The sequence below is a fragment of the Eupeodes corollae genome, chromosome 2 (genome assembly GCF_945859685.1).
Source record: "Eupeodes corollae chromosome 2, idEupCoro1.1, whole genome shotgun sequence".
In the NCBI taxonomy this organism is placed as follows: domain Eukaryota; kingdom Metazoa; phylum Arthropoda; class Insecta; order Diptera; family Syrphidae; genus Eupeodes; species Eupeodes corollae.
Genome location: NC_079148.1, coordinates 54,563,015 through 54,583,314, shown reverse-complemented (window position 1 = coordinate 54,583,314; position 20,300 = coordinate 54,563,015). Strand labels below are relative to the sequence as shown.

At 36.0% G+C, this 20,300-nt stretch overlaps 1 protein-coding gene across 1 annotated transcript; it reads left to right on the top strand.

The window, feature by feature from the left end:
- The first annotated feature begins 2,202 nt into the window (after window positions 1–2,202).
- LOC129944376 (osteopetrosis-associated transmembrane protein 1) lies at window positions 2,203–17,076 on the top strand. The gene is made up of 5 exons (XM_056053758.1): window positions 2,203–2,381; window positions 2,448–2,694; window positions 16,212–16,414; window positions 16,470–16,644; window positions 16,707–17,076. Exons 1-5 carry the CDS (start codon window positions 2,301–2,303, stop codon window positions 16,973–16,975), a joined length of 975 nt encoding a protein of 324 aa, XP_055909733.1. The 5' UTR covers window positions 2,203–2,300; the 3' UTR covers window positions 16,976–17,076.
- Window positions 17,077–20,300: the final 3,224 nt, after the last annotated feature.

Genomic DNA, 20,300 nt, shown 5'->3' with positions numbered 1-20,300 from the left:
TATCTCCTCGAATTCTATAAAAGACCTTTGGGAAATATTGAAAACTTATTTCCAAAGTGGAAGTCGGTTCAATTGTTTTCGTGGGCGATACTCATTATCCTTGTTGTTGTATGATGAAAACAGATGAGAATGTAGCTGCTGTAGCGAGGAGTAGTTCTGTCAACATTCTCAATTATGCCTAAAACTGATGATTATTTTATGGATTGAAATCATAAAAGTTCAGATAGTCAAATATGGTGCCAAACATAACTTTTGATTTGAATTTTAACAGATAAGCTTTGAGGCCTTACTCCGAATATCAAAATATTTGTGCCAGATACAAAAATGTCTTTAATTGGTATTTAACAATTCTGTAGAAAAAAATATAATCCTTAAGACTTGATGCACACATGCAACTTTTAGTTTCAAAATTGTTTGGTTTCTAAACTGAGCACTATAGACTTATATAAGAGTCCGCGCACATGCAGAAACCATTCTGTCACCCCTTCGAGCAACTTTTTAGTTTGTGTGTTTTGACACAAACTAGACGATCATCTTGAACCAATTCCTTAGTTTGTGTCACAAATTGTGGAATAATTTTCTGTAAGTGCAAGTGAGAGAAAAATTTAGTCAAGGTGAATAAATGTTTCCTGTGTATTGGTTTATTTCGTTGATTACTTTCGGAGTTGCTTATGTGCGCGATGTTTGGGACACTAACGATCGAACTATTTGGTTTCGCGCGCCTAGCCTAAAATGCCCATTTATTTTTACCAGAAAGACAAAAATGTAAAACGAATTTTCTGGTTCATTCAAATTCAACAGAGAGTTGAATCATCTCTTCTGTCAGATGCCAACATACAACAGAAATTCTTGAATACCTTTGGATTGTTATTTTTACATTCCAGCAGTCTTATTTAAAAACGCTGTATAGAGCCTACATAAAGTTATGTTATCTCTATAATGCCTCTAAACGCAAAAATGCTATTTATAAAACTTATACAAGGTTGCATAGTCCCATAATAAGCTAAACGCGTTTTGAGGTTGAATAGAGCCTACATAAGGAAATTATTGTTATTATTATTTCGTAAATGTCATTTTGATTTCTCTCCTCTCTTTTTGAAATTAAAATAAAAACAATAATGCCTCTCGAGTTTAGCTCGTGAGCCGAAGAAACGAAGAATCTAAAAAAAATATAGATTTTCGAAAGAGAATATCATACAAATAATTGGAATTATTTTGTTATATTTTAGTTGTTATGACAACTAGCAGATTTTATAGTACTTTTGGTACTTTTTTTGATATAAGCATTGTATAACTAAAATTTATAGCAGATTTTTTTATAAATAGGAATTTTTGCAACGTTACATAGAGCCTACATAAATCCTTATTCACTGTATAACTATTCATCTGTTTAGCGAATTCTATTAAATAAGACTGCAGGTGTTTTGGTCAGCAGTTCGCTTTTTACATCGAAAACACTAACTGAATGAGATTCAGATATTCAATTACCTATATAAAATTTGATTCAGATGTGACAAGCTTGCTTTCATATTTTAATATCCATCCAGAATATTTGAAAACTCGTTCGGACAATAATTTGTCCATTTTTCAAAAATATTTGAGAATGTGAATTCAACACGCCCCTCACTATTTTGATGACAATTATTCGTAAGGATCTTGGATTATTCGCTTGAAAGATCCAATTAACTTAGCACTTGAGGATGTACGATCATCAACTTCGTTATCGCTTAGGAGTTTGGGCCTTAGAACTGCATAAGGCAAAAAGTCATCTTTTCTGAAGCACTCAGGACACGGAAAGACATTATTGTTGAGAAGCTAGTGCATCTTTAATTAAATTAAACCATTTTTAAAAGAAAACGAAGCTGGGATAAAATGTTCAGTAAACGTTTAGTTTGACAGAGCCATATTGACCTACTTTTTCTTACTGTAATTGAAGACATGAATTTGGAATGCTGCTTGAACAACATAATCAAGGTCTTGGAAAATTCCAGTCACAAACACTACTGGCGAGACGGCCATTTGAATGAAAACATTTTCTTTGTCTTGGATTCAAATTCACTACTTATTTTTTAACTATGCTTAAATAATGACACACGATTTTTTACAAACCTCGACAGCGCTGGACTGATAAGAAAATGTCAAAAAGTTTAATTCATCCCGGAACACAAACATACATTTAATTTGGATTTTAAGACTCAAGAAGTATTTTACCAATTTCGCGGTTTTCAAAAAGACCAAAGAGAACTTCTTTTTGTACAAATAAAAACAACTTCACTGAAAAATCTCCTTCTCGAATAGAAATGAAAATAATGAAAATACATTTTTATGCGGCAGTGATGCTAGCATTTCTGTTTTTTAACTCATCAACAGAGGCAAATCCCGTGCGTATATATTCCTTTGTTTTTGATTAAAACAAAATTTAATTTTAACATTTTTTTTTTCGAAAGTGTGACAAAATTTTAAAAGAATTGGCTGCCTCACAAATGCAATTCGTTGGTTGCATGGTAAGAAAATCGTCACCAGCAAGATCCTGTACAAGTTGCAATATCGAACACAGTGATATGGTTGGTAATTTCTCAGTTCTGAGCTCGAATGCCAATTGTTCTAAGGAAATTTTCAATAAAAATCGTTTGAATATAGCTTATAATATGCAAAAAGATTTGACTGATCTCTGGAACAAAGGATTTTGCGATGGTAAGCTTAGTATACTATTTAGTATAAGTTTTCTCTTAATGTTTCAATAATCTCATAACACCAACAAGCAGCCAAGTTCTGCGGTCATTAAAATGATCTGCACAGTACTTTCTTCTTATACCCAGAAGTAGAGAATTCCATAAATGTAGGACTGACTTTCAGAAGATAAAGAATTGAAAGTAGGCTATAGAAGGATAAAAGAACGGGAACAAAAAAGTTTAATATATGAACCTACATAAGTTGCAATATGCTCTGTGATCATACTGACAATGTTGTTAATGTAACTTTAACTCTTTAAGGGACACTAAGAGAAACAAAATTAAGCGAAATTTTTGTAAAAATAACTTTATTTAAATGCTGTTATTATAAACATTATCTCTCTCACTTAAAACATATTTTTTTCTTGTAGACAATGGTTTCAATTTCAATATAAAAGAGGTACATATTTAGTTTATACCATTGCACATTAGGCACATATTAGATCATGCACTAGAGAAACAATTAAAAAGTAGCTTCAATCCAGTTATTTTTATAAATAACTACACACTTTGATTTTGTTGGGTTTAACAGTTAAGTATTTGTTTTATCCCATTCTATTAGACAGCCAGAATATAGGTATGCTAGATTAATTTTGAAAAATACTGCATGGATATCCTATAAGCCATTTTATTATTAACTTTTTTTTACTTCCGATGCACATATTCCGCAAATTTGTCCACAAAACTGTCGATGGCGGATTACTATCAAGTATTTTAGAGTAATATATTTTTTAAGCTCATTGTATTTTTAAATTAACTTCTTTTTTGTATCAAACAAAAACAAAATTCGGATTACTTAAATCATTGCCCTCTGTTATACGTAAAATTATCATTTCTTCAAAAATTCAAAGAAAGGAAAGCAATTCTTAATAAGCATAACCATATCAAATCATATGCAGAGATTGGAAAAATGATGGAAAAAACAGATAGTCTAGCTTTGAGAGTGCCAATTATTTGCTGCTAAAGTCGGGCAAGAATTTGGTAAAAAAGTTCAACCCATGACAAGAACAATCGATTCACAAGACCGAAACCTCGGTTGCAAAAGTAAACCATACAAGCAAGTAAAATAAATGTTCGAATACAAAGCCAGATCAAAGAGTTTCTGGGATGACGTGGTCTTTTCCGATGAAGGAAGGAAGCTGTTAAACTACATGATTGATTCAGGTGTGGATGAGTTGGTTTTAATCCACGAAATTATAGACAGACAGATTTAAATTGACATTTGAAAAGTATCAAAAAGCTAAATCGTTCAAATTCCGGAAAAACAACAAAAATAGGCTCCCACATCCACCACAAGCTCCGGAACTAATTCTATTAAATTAGTGAAAAAGCATTAAAAGAAGACACTGGATGCTGAGTTAAAACAAATTGGTACCATCATACGTGTCTATTGTGCTAATCACCTTGCTAATTATTCTCTCTAAAATGTCTAAATTTTGCTCTAAATGTGATCAAGTCATCAAACGATCCAAAGACATAAAGTATATAAAGTGTGACTACTTTTGTGGTCGCTTTTTTCATCAAACTTGTGTCGCAGTTAGAGATGATGATTATATTACAATTAACGAAAAAAGATTATTTTGGAAGTGTGATTCTTGCACCAACATAAGTTTCTCCGATTTCATAAATAATTTCAATGATCTTGTTTTAAGTGTAAGAGATCTTAAAAATGATTTCTCTTCATTTTTAAATTCACATCAATCGAACTCACCACCTCGGAAAACAGCCAACAATCAGGCATCATCTTGTCTAAGAGAACCAAAAATGTGAATAATATTGTTCGCTGTAACATTAATGAACCGCTTTTGAATGAACTAATCTTTAATTTACCACAAACATTGGCATAACCCTTAAACAATGAATCAGAAATTAATCTAGCTAACAATAATAAAGAAAATAATGAAAACAATCATAACCTAAATCCGGTGCAAAATGTTAATAATCAAAAAACTGCAAGAACTAAGAGAAGGGTAGATATAATCGGGACCGATTCCACCTCCTCTTTTACTTCCATACCAAAAACTAAGTGGCTCCATATTTTACGTTTTTCTAATAAAACCACTTCCGAGGATATTGTCAAATTACTTACTTACTTACTTAAGGTGGCGCTACAGTCCGGGCGGACCTGGGCCTCAACCAACAAGCGTCTCCAGCCAGCTCGGTCCCTAGCTAGCTGTCTCCAGTTTCGCACGCCAAGTTGGTTGAGGTCCTCTCCCACCTGGGTGCGCCACCTGAGTCGCGGTCTTCCTCTACTACGCCGTCCCTCGGGATTGGATTCGAAGACCTTCCGGGCTGGAGCGTTGATGTCCATCCGCTCTACATGACCTAGCCATCTAAGCCGTTGGACTTTGATTCTGCTAACTAGGTCAGTGTCGCTGTACAGCCCGTACAGCTCGTCGTTATATCTTCTCCTCCATTCTCCATCTATGCGTACGGGACCAAAAATCGCCCGAAGAATTTTTCTCTCAAAGCATCCTAAGACGCTCTCATCTTTCTTTGACAGGGTCCAGGCCTCAGAGCCATAAATGAGAACCGGGATGATGAGTGTCTTATAGATGGTGATTTTACATGCTCGAGAGAGGACTTTACTTCTCAATTGCCTTCTAAGTCCAAAGAAGCAGCGATTTGCAAGAGTTATTCTTCGTTTGATTTCAGCGCTGGTGTCGTTGTCTGCATTAATAGCGGTGCCTAGCTAAACAAAGTCCTTAACTACCTCAAAGTTAAAGCTGTCCATGGTGACGTTTTGTCCAAGACGTCGTCGTTCAGTGTCCTTTTTTGATGACAGCATATACTTGGTCTTGCCCTCATTGACCACTAAACCCATCTTCTTCGCTTCCGTCGCAATGCTCAAAAACGCTCCACTTACATCACGCTTTGATCTTCCAATTATGTCAATATCATCTGCGTATCCGAGTAATTCGATGGATCTTTGGAAGATTGTGCCTCTAGTGTTGACAGTTGAGTTCTGCACAATTCTTTCCAGAACGATGTTGAAGAAGTCGCATGACAGTGCATCGCCTTGTCTAAAACCTTTTTTGACATTATATGCATCGGTAAGATCTTTTCCGACCTTGATAGAGCAGCGTGCATTCTCCATCGTGATTCTGCACAAACGGATAAGTTTGACAGGGGTGCCAAAACTAGACATTGCTCGGTAGAGCTCTTCCCTATAGATGCTGTCATACGCGGCTTTAAAATTGATAAAGAGATGGTGGGTATCGATTTGAAGCTCCTGGTTTTTTTCCAAGATCTGCCGTAGTGTGAATATTTGGTCGATAGTGGACTTTCCTGGTCTGAAGCCACACTGATAAGGACCAATCAGGTTGTTGACGAATGGCTTCAGACGTTCACATAATACGGCAGAGAGGATCTTATACGCAATGTTAAGGAGACTGATGCCTCTGTAGTTGGCGCAGTTTAGAGGGTCTCCTTTCTTATGTATCGGGCACTCTATGCTGAGATTCCACTCATCGGGCATGCTTTCTTCCGACCAAATTTTGCAGATGAGTTGGTGCATGCTCCCTACCAAGTCATCGCCTGCTGCTTTGAATAGTTTGGCAGCGATGCCGTCTGCTCCAGCAGCTTTGTTTGGCTTAAGTTTAGATATCTTCACTTCGTCAAAGTCGGGTAGGTGGAATTGTTGATCTGCGTCGCCGAGGTTGAGTGGTTCTATCTCCCTTACAGCGGAATTCGGTTCGTCATCGCCGTTATATAATTTGGAGAAGTGATCTTTCCATATTCTCAGCATCGACTGCGGTTCTACTACGATGTTCCCTTGATCGTCTTTACAGGCTTCGGTTCGTGCCTGGTACCCTTGGGAGGTTTTTTTTACCTTTTGGTAAAATTAACGAACCTCATTCCTGTTGTGACATCCCTCTATCTCCTCGATCGCGCGCTTCTCATGCTCTCTTTTTTTCCGTCTAAGAAGCCGGTGTTCCTCTCTCCTCTTCTGCTCGTAGAGCTCGCGAGCAGCTCTCGTTCTTTTGTGCAGCGTTTTGTATGCCTCTTGTTTCGCTGCGTGCGCGTGCCGGCATTCGTCGTCAAACCAGGGGTTTCGCTGTGGTGGCCGTGTGAAACCTAGCACTTCAGAGGCGGCATCTCGGATGGCTGCAAGGCAATGTTGCCACTGGTTTTCAATGCTTAATGCAGGAAGCATAGGACTCCTTAGGAGGTTATTAGAGACTCGATCGGAAAAGGACATGGCAGTCTCTTGCGATTGTAGCTGTCTAACGTCGAATCTTCTTACAGTACTTTCTTGTTTTGGCTTGGATCGGGATATCCTCAGCCGTACCTTGGCTACAACGAGGTAGTGGTCCGGGTCAATGTTGGCCTCTCGGAATATTCGGATATCCTGTATAATGGAGAAGTGTCGTGCGTCGATCGCAATGTGGTCAATCTGGTTGACGGTTGATTGATCAGGAGATTTCCATGTCCCCTTGTGGATATTAAGATGCGTGAACTGCGTACTAGCTACCAGAACGTCTCGCCCCGCAGCGAAATCGACCAGCCTGAATCCGTTGTCGGAGGTAGTGTCGTGCAGGCTGTATCTCCCGATTATGCCACCAAAGATGTCTTCTCTTCCTAGCTTGGCATTAAAATCTCCTAAGACAATTTTAATGTCATAGCCAGGGCACTGCTCATATGTCTTGTCCAAGAGCTCGAAGAATATATCTTTGGTGTCTTCATCTTTCTTCTCTGTTGGGGCATGCGCGCATATTAGGCTTATGTTGGCGAATTTAGCCTTGATGCGGATTGTCGTGATGCGCTCGCTCACACTGTTGAAACTCAAGACTTTTTGCCTGAGCCTAGTTCCAACAACAAATCCACACCCAAATAGACGCTGTCTTTGTTCTCGGTAGCAGTCGCCGTAGTAGATATCGCAGTCTTTTAGTTTGCGTTTGCCCGGTCCATCCCATTGCACTTCTTGGGTGGCTGTAATATCTGCCTTGCAGCAGTTTAGGGCTAAAACTAATTGTTCGGCTGCACTTGGTCTGTTAAGGGACCTAACATTCCACGTACATATTCGAAGTTCGTTGTCCTTATTTCGTTTGCGTGGGTTGTCAACAGTGAATCCGTCCGTATCCGAGGCTTGTTGTTGCTTCGAAACTATGATGTTTTTACGTGGCCAGGAAGTCACCCCGACGGCACAACCCCCAACCTGGAGGGCCAGATCCTTAGTATAACTCCAAGGAAGGGGAGCCAGATGAACCGCTCCTTATAGGCCTGGGCTCCGAATATGTCGAAGAAGCGCTATAAGGTGTTCACTAAGTAGTTCAACCTTACTGGAACTGTAGACGCCACCGTTGATTCTATCTCGTGAATTCGTCCGCTGCCGCCTGGATAAGGAGAGGTGCCTTAGTGGAAACACCTCTCGTTTGCTATATTGTCAAATACATACCTGAAAAAAAAAACATTTCTTCTGAACTATTTAAATGTTACATGCTCATAAAAAAAGATACAAAGGTGTCCGATTTAAGCTTTGGAACATTTAAATTAAGTGTACCAGTATACAGTTTGACAACAATCTTGGATGCATCAGTGTGGCCGCAGCATGTTCATGTAAAAGATTTTTTCTCTCTGAACAGAAAAGAAAAAACGGCAATAATACCACCCCCGCCTCCACCTGTGCAGCAATAACCACAATAACAACAGCTCCATCACAATCGCTCTCCATCATCACATCTATAATTCGTGCCTCTAAGCTATCACTGCTCTGTGGCAACTGCTCTCATCATGATGATCTTCACCCACCTGTCAACTCACTTCAATGTCCACATCCACACCGCCACTCAATGTTTATCGCTCTCATTCTTCGAATTCAGCAATTGCTTCGCTATTCATCGATAACTCTTCTTCATCGCTGCTCTGCGACAACAGCTTAAATATTGTCGCCCCTTCATCTTCTTGTTATCCAGTTCTTTCTTTTACACCGCTCTTCGTCAACGGCTCTCATACTTCGCAATCATTATCTTCTTCGCAATTCATCGATATCGCTCAATCGGCTCCCTTAATAAATACACATGTTTTTTATGGCTATTATCAAAATGTTGGAGGTCTGCGTACGAAATTTCAACAACTGCTCTTATCGTCTTCTTCGCTTAAATTTGATTTCTTTGCGCTTACAGAGACTTGGCTATCTTCAAAGAACTATATCGGAGAGATGTTTGATGTTAAACATTATTCTGTATATAGAAAAGACCGATGCTCTCTTTCAACTGGTTTGGACAGAGGTGAAGGTGTTTTACTTGCAGTTCGGTCTATTCACGCTTCCACTTAATTGAAGCTGCCCTCATCATCTTATTCAACATTTGACATTGATCTGGTTATTATTAAACTTTCATTAACTTCTAATAAAGATATATGTATATATTATTGTCAGCTATATCCCACCAACAAGTCCACTAGATTTATATAAAGAACATATAAATAATTGTAATTTTTATTTATCAAATCTTAAAGATAATCAACACGTTATTATAGTAGGTGATTTTAATCTACCAAATGTAAATTGGATTTTTGATCATGATGAGTCACAACTTATACCATTCAATGTTTTTAATGATTATGTACCAGAAATTGTAGATTCCCTTACAGCATATAATCTTATTCAGATTAATAATTGTAAAAATAGTTTGGATAAGACACTTGACTTAGTATTTGTTGATAAGGACTTGGGAATGTCAGTAAATGCATCACTTTTTCCAATTTTTTCTAATTCCATGCATCATATTGCTTTAACTTTTTATTTCAAAACACACAATTTCTTTAAACATACAACTAATAACTTATTTAAATTTAACTTTGCAAAAGCCAATTTTGTTGGCATAGCGAATTATTTGGATCGTTTAGTTTTGCCCAATGAGTTTAATAATAATTTTGATTTATCTTACTTCTATAGTGACTCTTAAGGAAATTGCTTGCGATAAGCTTTCGTTTTTATTAAAAGAGACTATATCTCCATTTCAACACGGATTTACAATTTTTTCCAACTTGGTTATAAATAATCTAAAAAAAGGATTTTAAGTCGATGTCATATATACGGATTCTGCCAAAGCATTTGACAGAGTTCACCATAACATTTTGATTCATAAACTGGAAAAACTAGGTATACATTCTAACTTGTTAAATTGGTTGCGTTCATATCTTACAGGACGCATCCAATATGTCCGTATTGATTCGATCGTCTCAAGTCCAATAGATGTTTCCTCGGGTGTTCCCCAAGGTAGCCATCTTGGACCACTTTTGTTTCTTATATTCATAAATGATCTTCCTGATTTTCTCTTACATTCCTTTTCCTTTATGTTAGCCGATGATCTCAAATTTCTGAGATGCATTAAGGATCCGGTAGACTGTGTGCTTCAATTTTTTTTTTTTTCAATTTCAATTTTCAATTTCTTTATTGTAAACAATACACTAAGACAATGTCTTTTATAGTATTTGTACTTTGGTTGAACAATTAAAGTGCTGTTTGATTCTATATACAATAAGATAATACTAAGGCTGCTAAAAATATTTTTTTTTTTTTTGACTTTTTTTTTATTTTTTTTTTTTTATTAATAATACATATAAGACTTTTCCTCTCTTCTTCTTTCCTATTTCCCCCTTAACATTCTAGTTGTTCGAAAAATGTTTAAAAACCTCGGTCTTGAAACTTACTGCATCCGTTATCCTCTTAATGCTAACCGGCAAAGAGTTAAAAAGGCGAATGCTGTGAACGAAGAACAACCGTGAGGAATTTAGATATCTAAAAGTTGGAATAACTAGATTATTTGTTCTTGACGATGTACAGAACTCAATTTTTTCATAAAGGTACTCAGGTGTTCTTGTGCGAATAATTCTGTGGAGAAAGATACAAATACGGAAATTTACGTATTCGACCATAGTGCACTTAAGAATTTTTTTGCTGAAAGCAGAGATGTGGTCATATCTGCGAATACCATAAACGTAGCGAGTCATGTCATTAAGCGCCACACGTAGTTTGTATTCAGATAAAGAATCCAGTTTCGGATACACGACTTCAGAAAAGGAAATGATTGGTACGAGTAGAGTTCTCATAAGACGAAGTTTTGTTTCTTGAGGAGTAAAAGAATTAGATACCCATAGTTTTCTTAAAGTTCCGTAAATACGTGCAATGACATAATTTATATGGTCTCTGCAAGAGAGATCCCTAGAGATTTTGAATCCAAGACTAGTCACAGAATCTACAAAACTAACATGGGCACTATTCAAAGTAATCGAAGGTAGATCTCTATGGTTGTATGTCTTCTTAGAAATTAGTAGGGCTTGACTTTTATTGGGATTGAGCACTAGACCATTTTCCTTAGCCCAGTTAGAAATTCTCTCAAGATCTTCATTAACGCGAAAGACAAGATCCTCTATTAAACCGATTCTACGTGAGAGATAAATTTGTATATCATCTGCATATAGATGAAAAGAGACGTGCTCACAAACCGAAGGCAAATCGTTGATAAAGGCACAAAACAAAATTGGCCCCAGAATAGAGCCTTGTGGCACGCCCATCTTCAAGTACGTATGTGCTGAAAAATTGTTTCCAACACATACACGCTGAGTTCTGTTACACAAATAACTACCAATGAGACGAACAGCTGAATTCGAAAAACCAAAGTAGTGCTCAAGTTTTTGACAAAGAACTCGATGATCAACTTTGTCAAAAGCCTTCGAGAAGTCCAATAGGCACAGTACTGAGATATTGTCTTTATCGTATTCAAGTCTAATATCCTCTAAGATCTTAACCATTGCTGTAGAGCAGGAATGGTTAGCTCTAAATCCAGATTGGTATGGAGACAGCAATCTTTTGGACGTAAAATGGTCAATAATTTGTTTAGTAAGGATTTTTTCGAGAACTTTGGACATGCAAGGTAAAATGCTTACTGGCCGGTAGTCGGCGAGTTCGGAAGGTGTGGGCTTTTTCGGAACAGGAGTTATCCTGGCTGCTTTCCACGCAATAGGAAACGTAGAAGTGACAATACAGTGATTAAAAACATGAGTGAGAGCGTTAATCAAGCAGGGTAGGACAAGTTTCAAAAATCTTAGCGGAATACCATCTTCGCCTATAGCTTCGGACCTCAAGGATTTAAAAGTTCGTATAATTTCGTCTTCAGTTACCGTCTCAAAGCAAAAATCGTTAACTCCATCATAAAGTAAGCCAGCCTTGGGCTCAAAGCTAGTAGCTAATTGATTTGTTTGAGTAAACTGATTGTTGAGGTCATTAGGATCAAGTTCACACTTAGAAATTGGCTTTTTACCAATACCAATGTCACGAAGATTTTTCCAGAGCTGTTTAGAAGAAAGATTTGTATTGAGTTTCGAGGCGAAAAAGTTACGTTTGGCGCAACGGGTAATGAGAGTTGACTGATTACGAAAGTAGCAGTATTGTCGCCAAGTTGTAGGATTTGGAGAAAGCCGCCACTTGAGGTAGTATTTTCTGCGACTTTTAATCGCATTCTTTACTTCAAAGTTTTACCATGGACATTTCTCGTTTTGAATTCTTACCGTTTTTAGAGGAACATGCGTTTCGAACAATCTCTTCACATGGTTGTAAATGAAGTTTAGTTTGTTATCTACATGCACTAAATTGTAACAATCACTCCAGGCCACGCTGCTGGCATCAATATAAAAAGCTTCTACATCGAGGGCTTTAAAATTTCTAAAAGTAAATGTGGAAGGAACTTGGGAATGAGAGAAATCAATACCATAAGTACAAAAAACTAAGTCGTGGTCTGATATTCCATCAAAACATAATTGATCATTTAGAATAATGTTTGTTGGTTCAGATACAATAATGAGGTCAAGTAGGCTCGGGGAACAATTTGGAGCGTATCTGGTTGGGTATTTATTGATAACATTAAGACCTGAACCAGCAATAGCGTCAAGAAGTTGAAATGAAGTAGAATCCCTTTTAAGTAGATCAACATTGAAGTCACCACAGACAATTATGTGTTCATATGATATAATGAAAGATTCTAGTGCTGTGAAGAATGGAGTGAATGAACAGGTTCTTTAAGGGTTGTAGACACATGCTAGCAAACATTTTGTATTCGAATCAGAGATTTCTACTATAATGAATTCTATGCCATTATTATCTGACCTGGATAATATTTTACATTTTAGACTCGATCTACAATAAATTGCAACACCACCGCCCGTTGTAGAAGTGACCCTATCATTCCGTATTAGGGTGTAGCTACTTAAATTACGAATGTGGTCAGGAATTTCAGGATCAAACCAGGTCTCACTCACACAAATAACATCTACTTTTGTACCATCGAAAACAGTTTTTATGTAGTCAAATTTTTGATCATTCAAACTTCTAGCATTAAAGTGTCATACCTTAAAACCAGACCTCGCTTTAGATAAATAATTCAACACTAGTTGTGCGGATTTGAACTCAGCATTGCCATATACAGCATCATAAAACTGTGACATTAAATTTTAAAATAACATTTAGAGTAAACAGAAAGCACCAAACAAGAGAACAGTAGCAGCAAATAACAACCGAAGTAGGGAAATTCCCGGAAATAAACAATAAATAAATAGAAAACATGAATACGAAGAAAAGAAGAAAAGTTTACACAATAGATAAAAAATAAGTAATTATATAATACAATAATGAAAATATGTAGTAAATATGCAATTAAAGAAAAAAATAAAAGTGTAAATATAAATAACAAGTGGGAGCACTGGTAGGCTCTCTTTATAAAGTGCATGTTTTTATTTGTTTTGATCGTTGTTCATAATAATATTAGCTGCGCTATGATTCAAGGTCAGAGATGTTGTTGCTTAGTCGTGCTGAGGCGATTTTATTTAGTTCAGGTAAACTTCTGATGCAGATCGCTCCCTCGTTTTTGCTAATCAAAATATTTACTAGTCCACGCATCGTGAAGGCAGCATAAATAAGACGTTTTCTTTTCATGTCAATTGCGGTGCGTAGAATCTCTCGGTTCTCAGTCGTTAAGCTTTCGTGTATGAAAATTGGTGTGTCTGAGTTTAGATTCGGGTCGATATCATTAAGACTTAAGTTCCGGGAAGACAATTTTCGAAAATCAGAAAGTGCTTTTATGGTTTTAATTTTGTCGGTTGCACTAAGGAATTTAATTATTATGACGGAGTTGGTTTTTACTTTTGATCTGAATATTGCAGAAATATGCGGAGGTTGGTAATTAATGCAATGACAAATTAAGTTGAAAGTGTTTTTAAGTTGTTCATTCGGAGTGTACGGTATGCCTATTAGAATAGCATCAGCTGCAATGTTATTGATCGCGATTGTTTGGATTTGTAGTTTTAAGCTGCCTATTTCTGTATGTATGTGCTCAGTTTCGTTGTCATCTATTGAAGCAAGTTGGAGACGGTCAACATTTGATGCGGTGTTGTTTACTTTCTCTCGAATCTCAACTATTTCTGTGCAGTTATTCTCGAGTTGTTTTACCCGCTCTTCCAAGTTTATAAGATCGCGAGATAATTTGTCAATTTTTTTTGACATATTTGTTTCAATATTATCCATTCGACTGGTTAAATTTAATTCAAGAGTGGATAATCTACCCAGTATGGACTCACCTTGTTCTTTTAATTTTAAAAGAAGTTCAGTTTGAGAAGGCAAGTTTGGCTGATCAAGAAGAGAGTCAGTGACGACATTCACATCATTTACTGGGATGACAACAGCAGGAGCAGAAGCAGCAGAAACGGCGGAGGCGACGGTGATTGAATTTGCAGAGGGAGAAGAGCAAATATTGACCTCACCAGGAGGTTTATTGGTGGTGTTGGTGGACTTTTGTGCGAGAGAATTTTTACTGTCACTTTTGTTTACATGAGATGGTGAGTTTTTCATTATGTGAGAATTAGTTGGATTACTCTTAATTAAAGGGCTAAAGAGTTGTGGTTTTTTTGAGCGGGTTTTATTAAATTGATTCATTGTCAATGGTTTAGTCTAAAAAAATTGTTTTTATTTTGTTTTTCGTAATTTTTGTAATTAGTTATAAAAAACACTTTTTATTCAAATATTTATTTGAGTCAACAAAAAACACTGTTTTCTATCTCGCACGTATTTAAAAACTCAAAAAGCACAGTTGGGGTTATTAAAATCTTAGGCAGCAAATTATTTGACGTCTGTTCTCTACCACATGTTTCTATGTACTCAAGATCTTCTTCAAGAAGATCTTCAAAGCTTATCAACTTGGTGTAAAATCAACAAATTAAGCCTCAATATCTCTAAATGTCAATGTTTTTCATTTTCCCACCGCTCGTCTCCTTTTGTATATGATTATCATATTGAGAACAAAGTTCTCGATAGAGTCTCAACCAAAAAAGATCTGGGAGTGATTTTTGACTCTTAATTTATCTTCAGTAATCATTTAGAACTCATAGTTTACAAGGGCAACCCTATGCTTGGATTTATTTTCCGCAACTCTAAATATCTAACTGATCCCTATACCTTAAAAACGCTTTATATTGCTTATGTTAGATCAGTTCTGAAGTACTTCTGTGTGGTATGGAATCCGTTTTACAAAACTCATTCTGTTAGAATTGAAGAAATTCAAAGAAAATTTACAAGAATAGTTATTTATAAACTTAGATGGAACGCTAATGTTATGCGACCTTATAATACTCGGTGTCAACTTCTTGGCATTCAGACCTTAGAAAATCGCCGCAAAATATATTCTATAATGTTCATTAAAGATATTTTATCCTATCATATTGACTGCCTGTTTTTATTGTCTCTTATAAATTTACATGCTCCAACTCGAGTGCTTAGAAATCGTTATTTATTTAATGAGGTATTTCATAGTGTAAATTATGCTATTAACGAGCCAATATCTCGCTGTGTCAGAGAAATTAACCAAATATCTGATTTTATTGATTTTAATTTTCATTTGAGTAGGGATGCATTTAAAAATATGCTCAGCTTATTCTTTCTGGTTAATTGACTATAATTTATGTTAAGACAAATTTTGTATTTCGATAGTCTGTAAGAGTTATTATAATCTCTAATTGATGATAAATAAATAAAAAAAAATCTGAGTAAAATTGATTAACTGCTGTTGGTAAAAAGAAGGGATAGTATTTATAAATTGTTTAACGTCTTTTCTTTTATAATAATTTTGTGCAAAATATGTACATTTTACTACTATTTTAAATTAAAGGCTATATTATTATCGACAAAAAAAATTAAGAAAGTAGACTTTTATTTTATATATACAACACCTTAATACAGAATTTTTTATAAAATGCTATTCAAAAAAACCTTAAAAGAAAAACGTGCATTAAATTTGAACCTAAGCAATTAAAACAAATGGTTGGATTTCAATAATTTCAGTGCGTTTGGTTTTGAGTAGTTTTAAAAGAGACGGTTTCCCAATTACCTGGCTATCAAACTTTCTATTAGAAAACTTTGAATATTCGTAACACATGAAACATTAACTGGAAAATATATTTAGTTTTATTAATTTTATCTTTGTATTTTAGACTGTTTCGATAATAATGGAAATCTATCAAATGAGACCGAAACATTTAATAAATTCTCTTCAAATTTAACTGACTGCATTGAACTAACCCCACATGATAAAATATGCACGACTTGCTCGCCACATTACGATGACTTAAATACATTCTTCAAACAAATGGATGAGGAAAAACAAGGGCGGATTTGTTTCGACACTCAAGATCAAGTAATTCGTTCTTGATAAAATAAAAACAAAATTGTTTACATAGTATTTATTTTAGATGAATACAACCCGTTCTCATTGGTCTAAGGACTTGAAATGTTGTCAGCGAAAGTACAACTTTACGTTTTTTACAATTGCAAGCTCAATATTTGGCGCTTTGCCCATAGTATTCTATTTAGGAATGTATAGCTATACAAAACGTATGGAAAGAAACCATGAAGTTCTCGATGCTGGTATGTATTTAGTACAAAGATTTCTTTAAATTTCATAAATATATATTTGTTTTCTTATATAGGTCTTAATACTGGAGGTGTGCCTGGCCATGCTTCAACATCGCGTAATATACAACCTAGTAGAACCTCACAAATTGTAGAAAGGCCAATTCGAAGAGACAGCTCGTCTGATGAAGACATCATCGATAAGTTGAAAAAGAAACGAGATGTCCCGGCAATTGCAAATACATCAGAACCAAACTCTGTGCAACCAGAAAATGTTCAAACGGTGAAAAAAATCTCAAAGCCACAAACTACTTCAGGCTCAATTGGTGCTCTCATCGATTTATAATTTACTTTTGTTTTTAATATTTGATTAATTCGCAATGTAAATGTAAAAATGTCAATAAATATACTTAATTGATTGCTTTTTTATATAAATTAAAATTTAAATTTTGTTTATAATAATTATTCTTATTTGTTTTATGTTAGGAAGATATAAATGAACAGGGAATAAAGATTATTTATTTCAACAGTCTCCGACTAGCTCTCGTGCTATACGCATCTCTGTTTACTCGGCTGCTTTCTTTGTACTTAGTACAATAACAAAAAAAAATAAAAAACCTTTTCATTTAAAACAAATATTTATTTTCCTTCTCTCTCACTCTTTCTCATTTAAGTGCTCATCTCTTACCCACCGCGTGTGTAGTGATTTTCCATTAAAGCACATGGGCTTAGGCCCCAAAATGAAACCTGGGTGCCGTTTTAGCGGACTTTCTGAAGTCTCGCTATCGGAACCCAAACCAAAAAAAAACAGGAAAACCTATTCTCCCATTGAAGAATTCCCTGAACTGCCTACAAAAACCATTTCCCAAAATCCAAAGTTTATTGTTATCGCCCCATCAGATGAAAAAAAAACCTCTTTCCTCAGTCAGTATTTTTGCACTCAGAAAAGCAATAGACGCTATCAGTACAGAATACGAGCAAATTTCTTAATTAAGAGATGGTAATATCCTAATCCTAACCAATTGCCGAAAATTGCCGACAAATTTATTGCCATTAAAAATCTCTCCGAATTATGCGATGTATCAATCACGATGCACAATCAACTTAATTCCTCGAAAGGTCTCTGAATCTGAAATAGAATCTAAAATGAAATCACAAAACGTCACTGAAATATACAAATTCACTAAGACTGTTGGCAATATATCCAAACCTACAGGATTAATGCTCTTTACCTTCGATACTTTCCAACCACCTGAAACCGTAGAAATAGGTTGGTACAAAACAAAAGTGTCTGAGTACTTCCCTAATCACATGCGGTGCAGGAGTTGTCAACTTCTCGGACATACCAAAACAAAATGCAACAATAGCCCATTATGCCCCGCTTGCAGCCTTCCACCTCATTCCAACACTGATTGTACCAGAATAATGTGTGCTAACTGCCTCTCCGACCACTCATCTGATTCTAAAAACTGCCCAAAATTTATTCAGATGAAAGAAATTTTAAAAATAAAAACAAAAAAAAAGTGCACTATGGCTGACGCCAAACGCCTGTATAAAGAACAAAACCCCATAGTACCAAATTTAAATCAAAATTCGTTTGCTAATGTAGCAAATTCATCTAGCTTACGTCCTAAAAACTCAAATTCATCCCAAGCTCCACGTAATAATGTCACCATTGCCACTCCCATTTCTCCTCCCACAACCTCAAACGACATTAACCCGGAAACACCGCTAGCAAAATCAGTACCAACTCCACCAACACTCTCTGTTTCCTCCCCAACCAACAATGTAAGCTCCAAACGATTAAATTCAAACGTAAATCTTACTCAAACAATATCCAAATCCTCAGATACTAATCAAAACTCACATTCAAACATCATAATATCTCATATCAATATCGAAACTAATCTGACGCCAAACTCTACAAACTCTACAAACTCTCAAACTAGTATCCAGAACCCTTTTGTTAATACACAAACGAATTTACAATTAACCTCAGAAAATTCTCAAAATAACATTCAAAACCCTCATATTAACACACAAACAAACTTGACACCAAACACTTTAAACTCTCAAACTTACTCTACTAACTTACCTATTTCACAAACAACTCGAAAACTTATTGAATCTAAAAACTATTTTATTCACAACTCCGATACGGAAGATGATGAATCTATATAAACACCACAACAGTATCCCCAACCCAGACTCTGCTGCCTTAAGGTTGAATCACCCAGGCTTCTTAGGAAGCCTCGGTGCCTCAACTTTTAGACAGCGGAGTCATGCAACCTACCACCCTCAAACTACAACCAACACAATTTTAGAACTTCCAAACTATTTTAAAGCTCTCCAGTGGAATATACAAGGTTATATTAATAACTTCGACGAGCTCAATATTCTGATCAAAGAAAGATCGCCATGTGCTTTATCTCTTCGAGAGACACATTGTGCGTTCCAATCTACTCCAATTATTCCGAAATCTTATTTGGGTTATTTTCTCAACTTTCCTTAAAATTTAACTGGCAAACAAGGCATAGCTCTTCTTATCAAAAAGAACATACCCCATGTGCAAATCAATATCAACTCAAACATTTTAACACTTGCTGTACAAGTTAACTTGGCCATTAAATTTACTATCGTCTCTTTTTACATACTGCCCAAACAAACATTTTCTCAATCTGATCTTGCAAACATTATACAACAGATACAAACACCTATCCTTTTTTGTGGTGATGTTAACTCGTGGAGCGTTCTTTGGGGCTCACCCGTTTCGAACCACCGGGGCAATATTATCGAAGAATTCTTATTTAATTCGGATCTAATGCTTCTAAACGACGGCTCGCCAAATCACTTTTCAACACACAACACTTTTACACATATCGACATATCATGCTGCTCAGTCACCCTTTTTCCATTAACGACATGGAACGTCTTAGTGACCACTTTCCTATTATAATCCAGCTACAAACTAACCCAAACAAGTCCAAATTTTATCCAAACCCAAAGTTCAAAATCGACTTGGCTGATTGGGACCGTTACCAATCTGTAACCAAAAGCTACTCAGATAAAAAATCCCCATCCTCAAATATAAACAGAGTAGCCGCGATTTTACAAAAAGCAATTCGCTACGCAGCCAACATCTCAATTACGCAAAATGGTCACACCCCCACCACCAGAAAAGTTCCCCGGTGGAACCCAGTTCTCAAAGAACTGAGAGATAGAAAAATGAGACTTTGGAGACTATTTAAAAAGCACCCTCTAACTCCCAACCTTATAGCTTATAAAAAATCAAACGCTTTATTTAGAAAAGAAATGAAAATAAGCAAAGCTAAATCATTGACTGAATTTACATCAACAATTAATCCAAACTCTTCCGTCGCCAAAATGTGGCATAATATTCGGTGCCTCACTGGCAACTATGTCCCTCGTCTAATAAGGTGTCTAGAAACACCCATGGGTACTCTGTCGTCGACTTCAGACATAAGCAACTTCTTCGCTTTCTCTTGGTCAAACCTCTCAGATGACAACAACTTCTCATCATCCTTCAAGTTTTTGAAAGCAAACAGCCTTTCCAATACATCACCTGACATTTCTGTTACCTCTTTCTGTTACCTCTGAAGGTAGTATAACACATATTGAATTGGAATGTTGTTTAAGCATGTTGAAAGGCA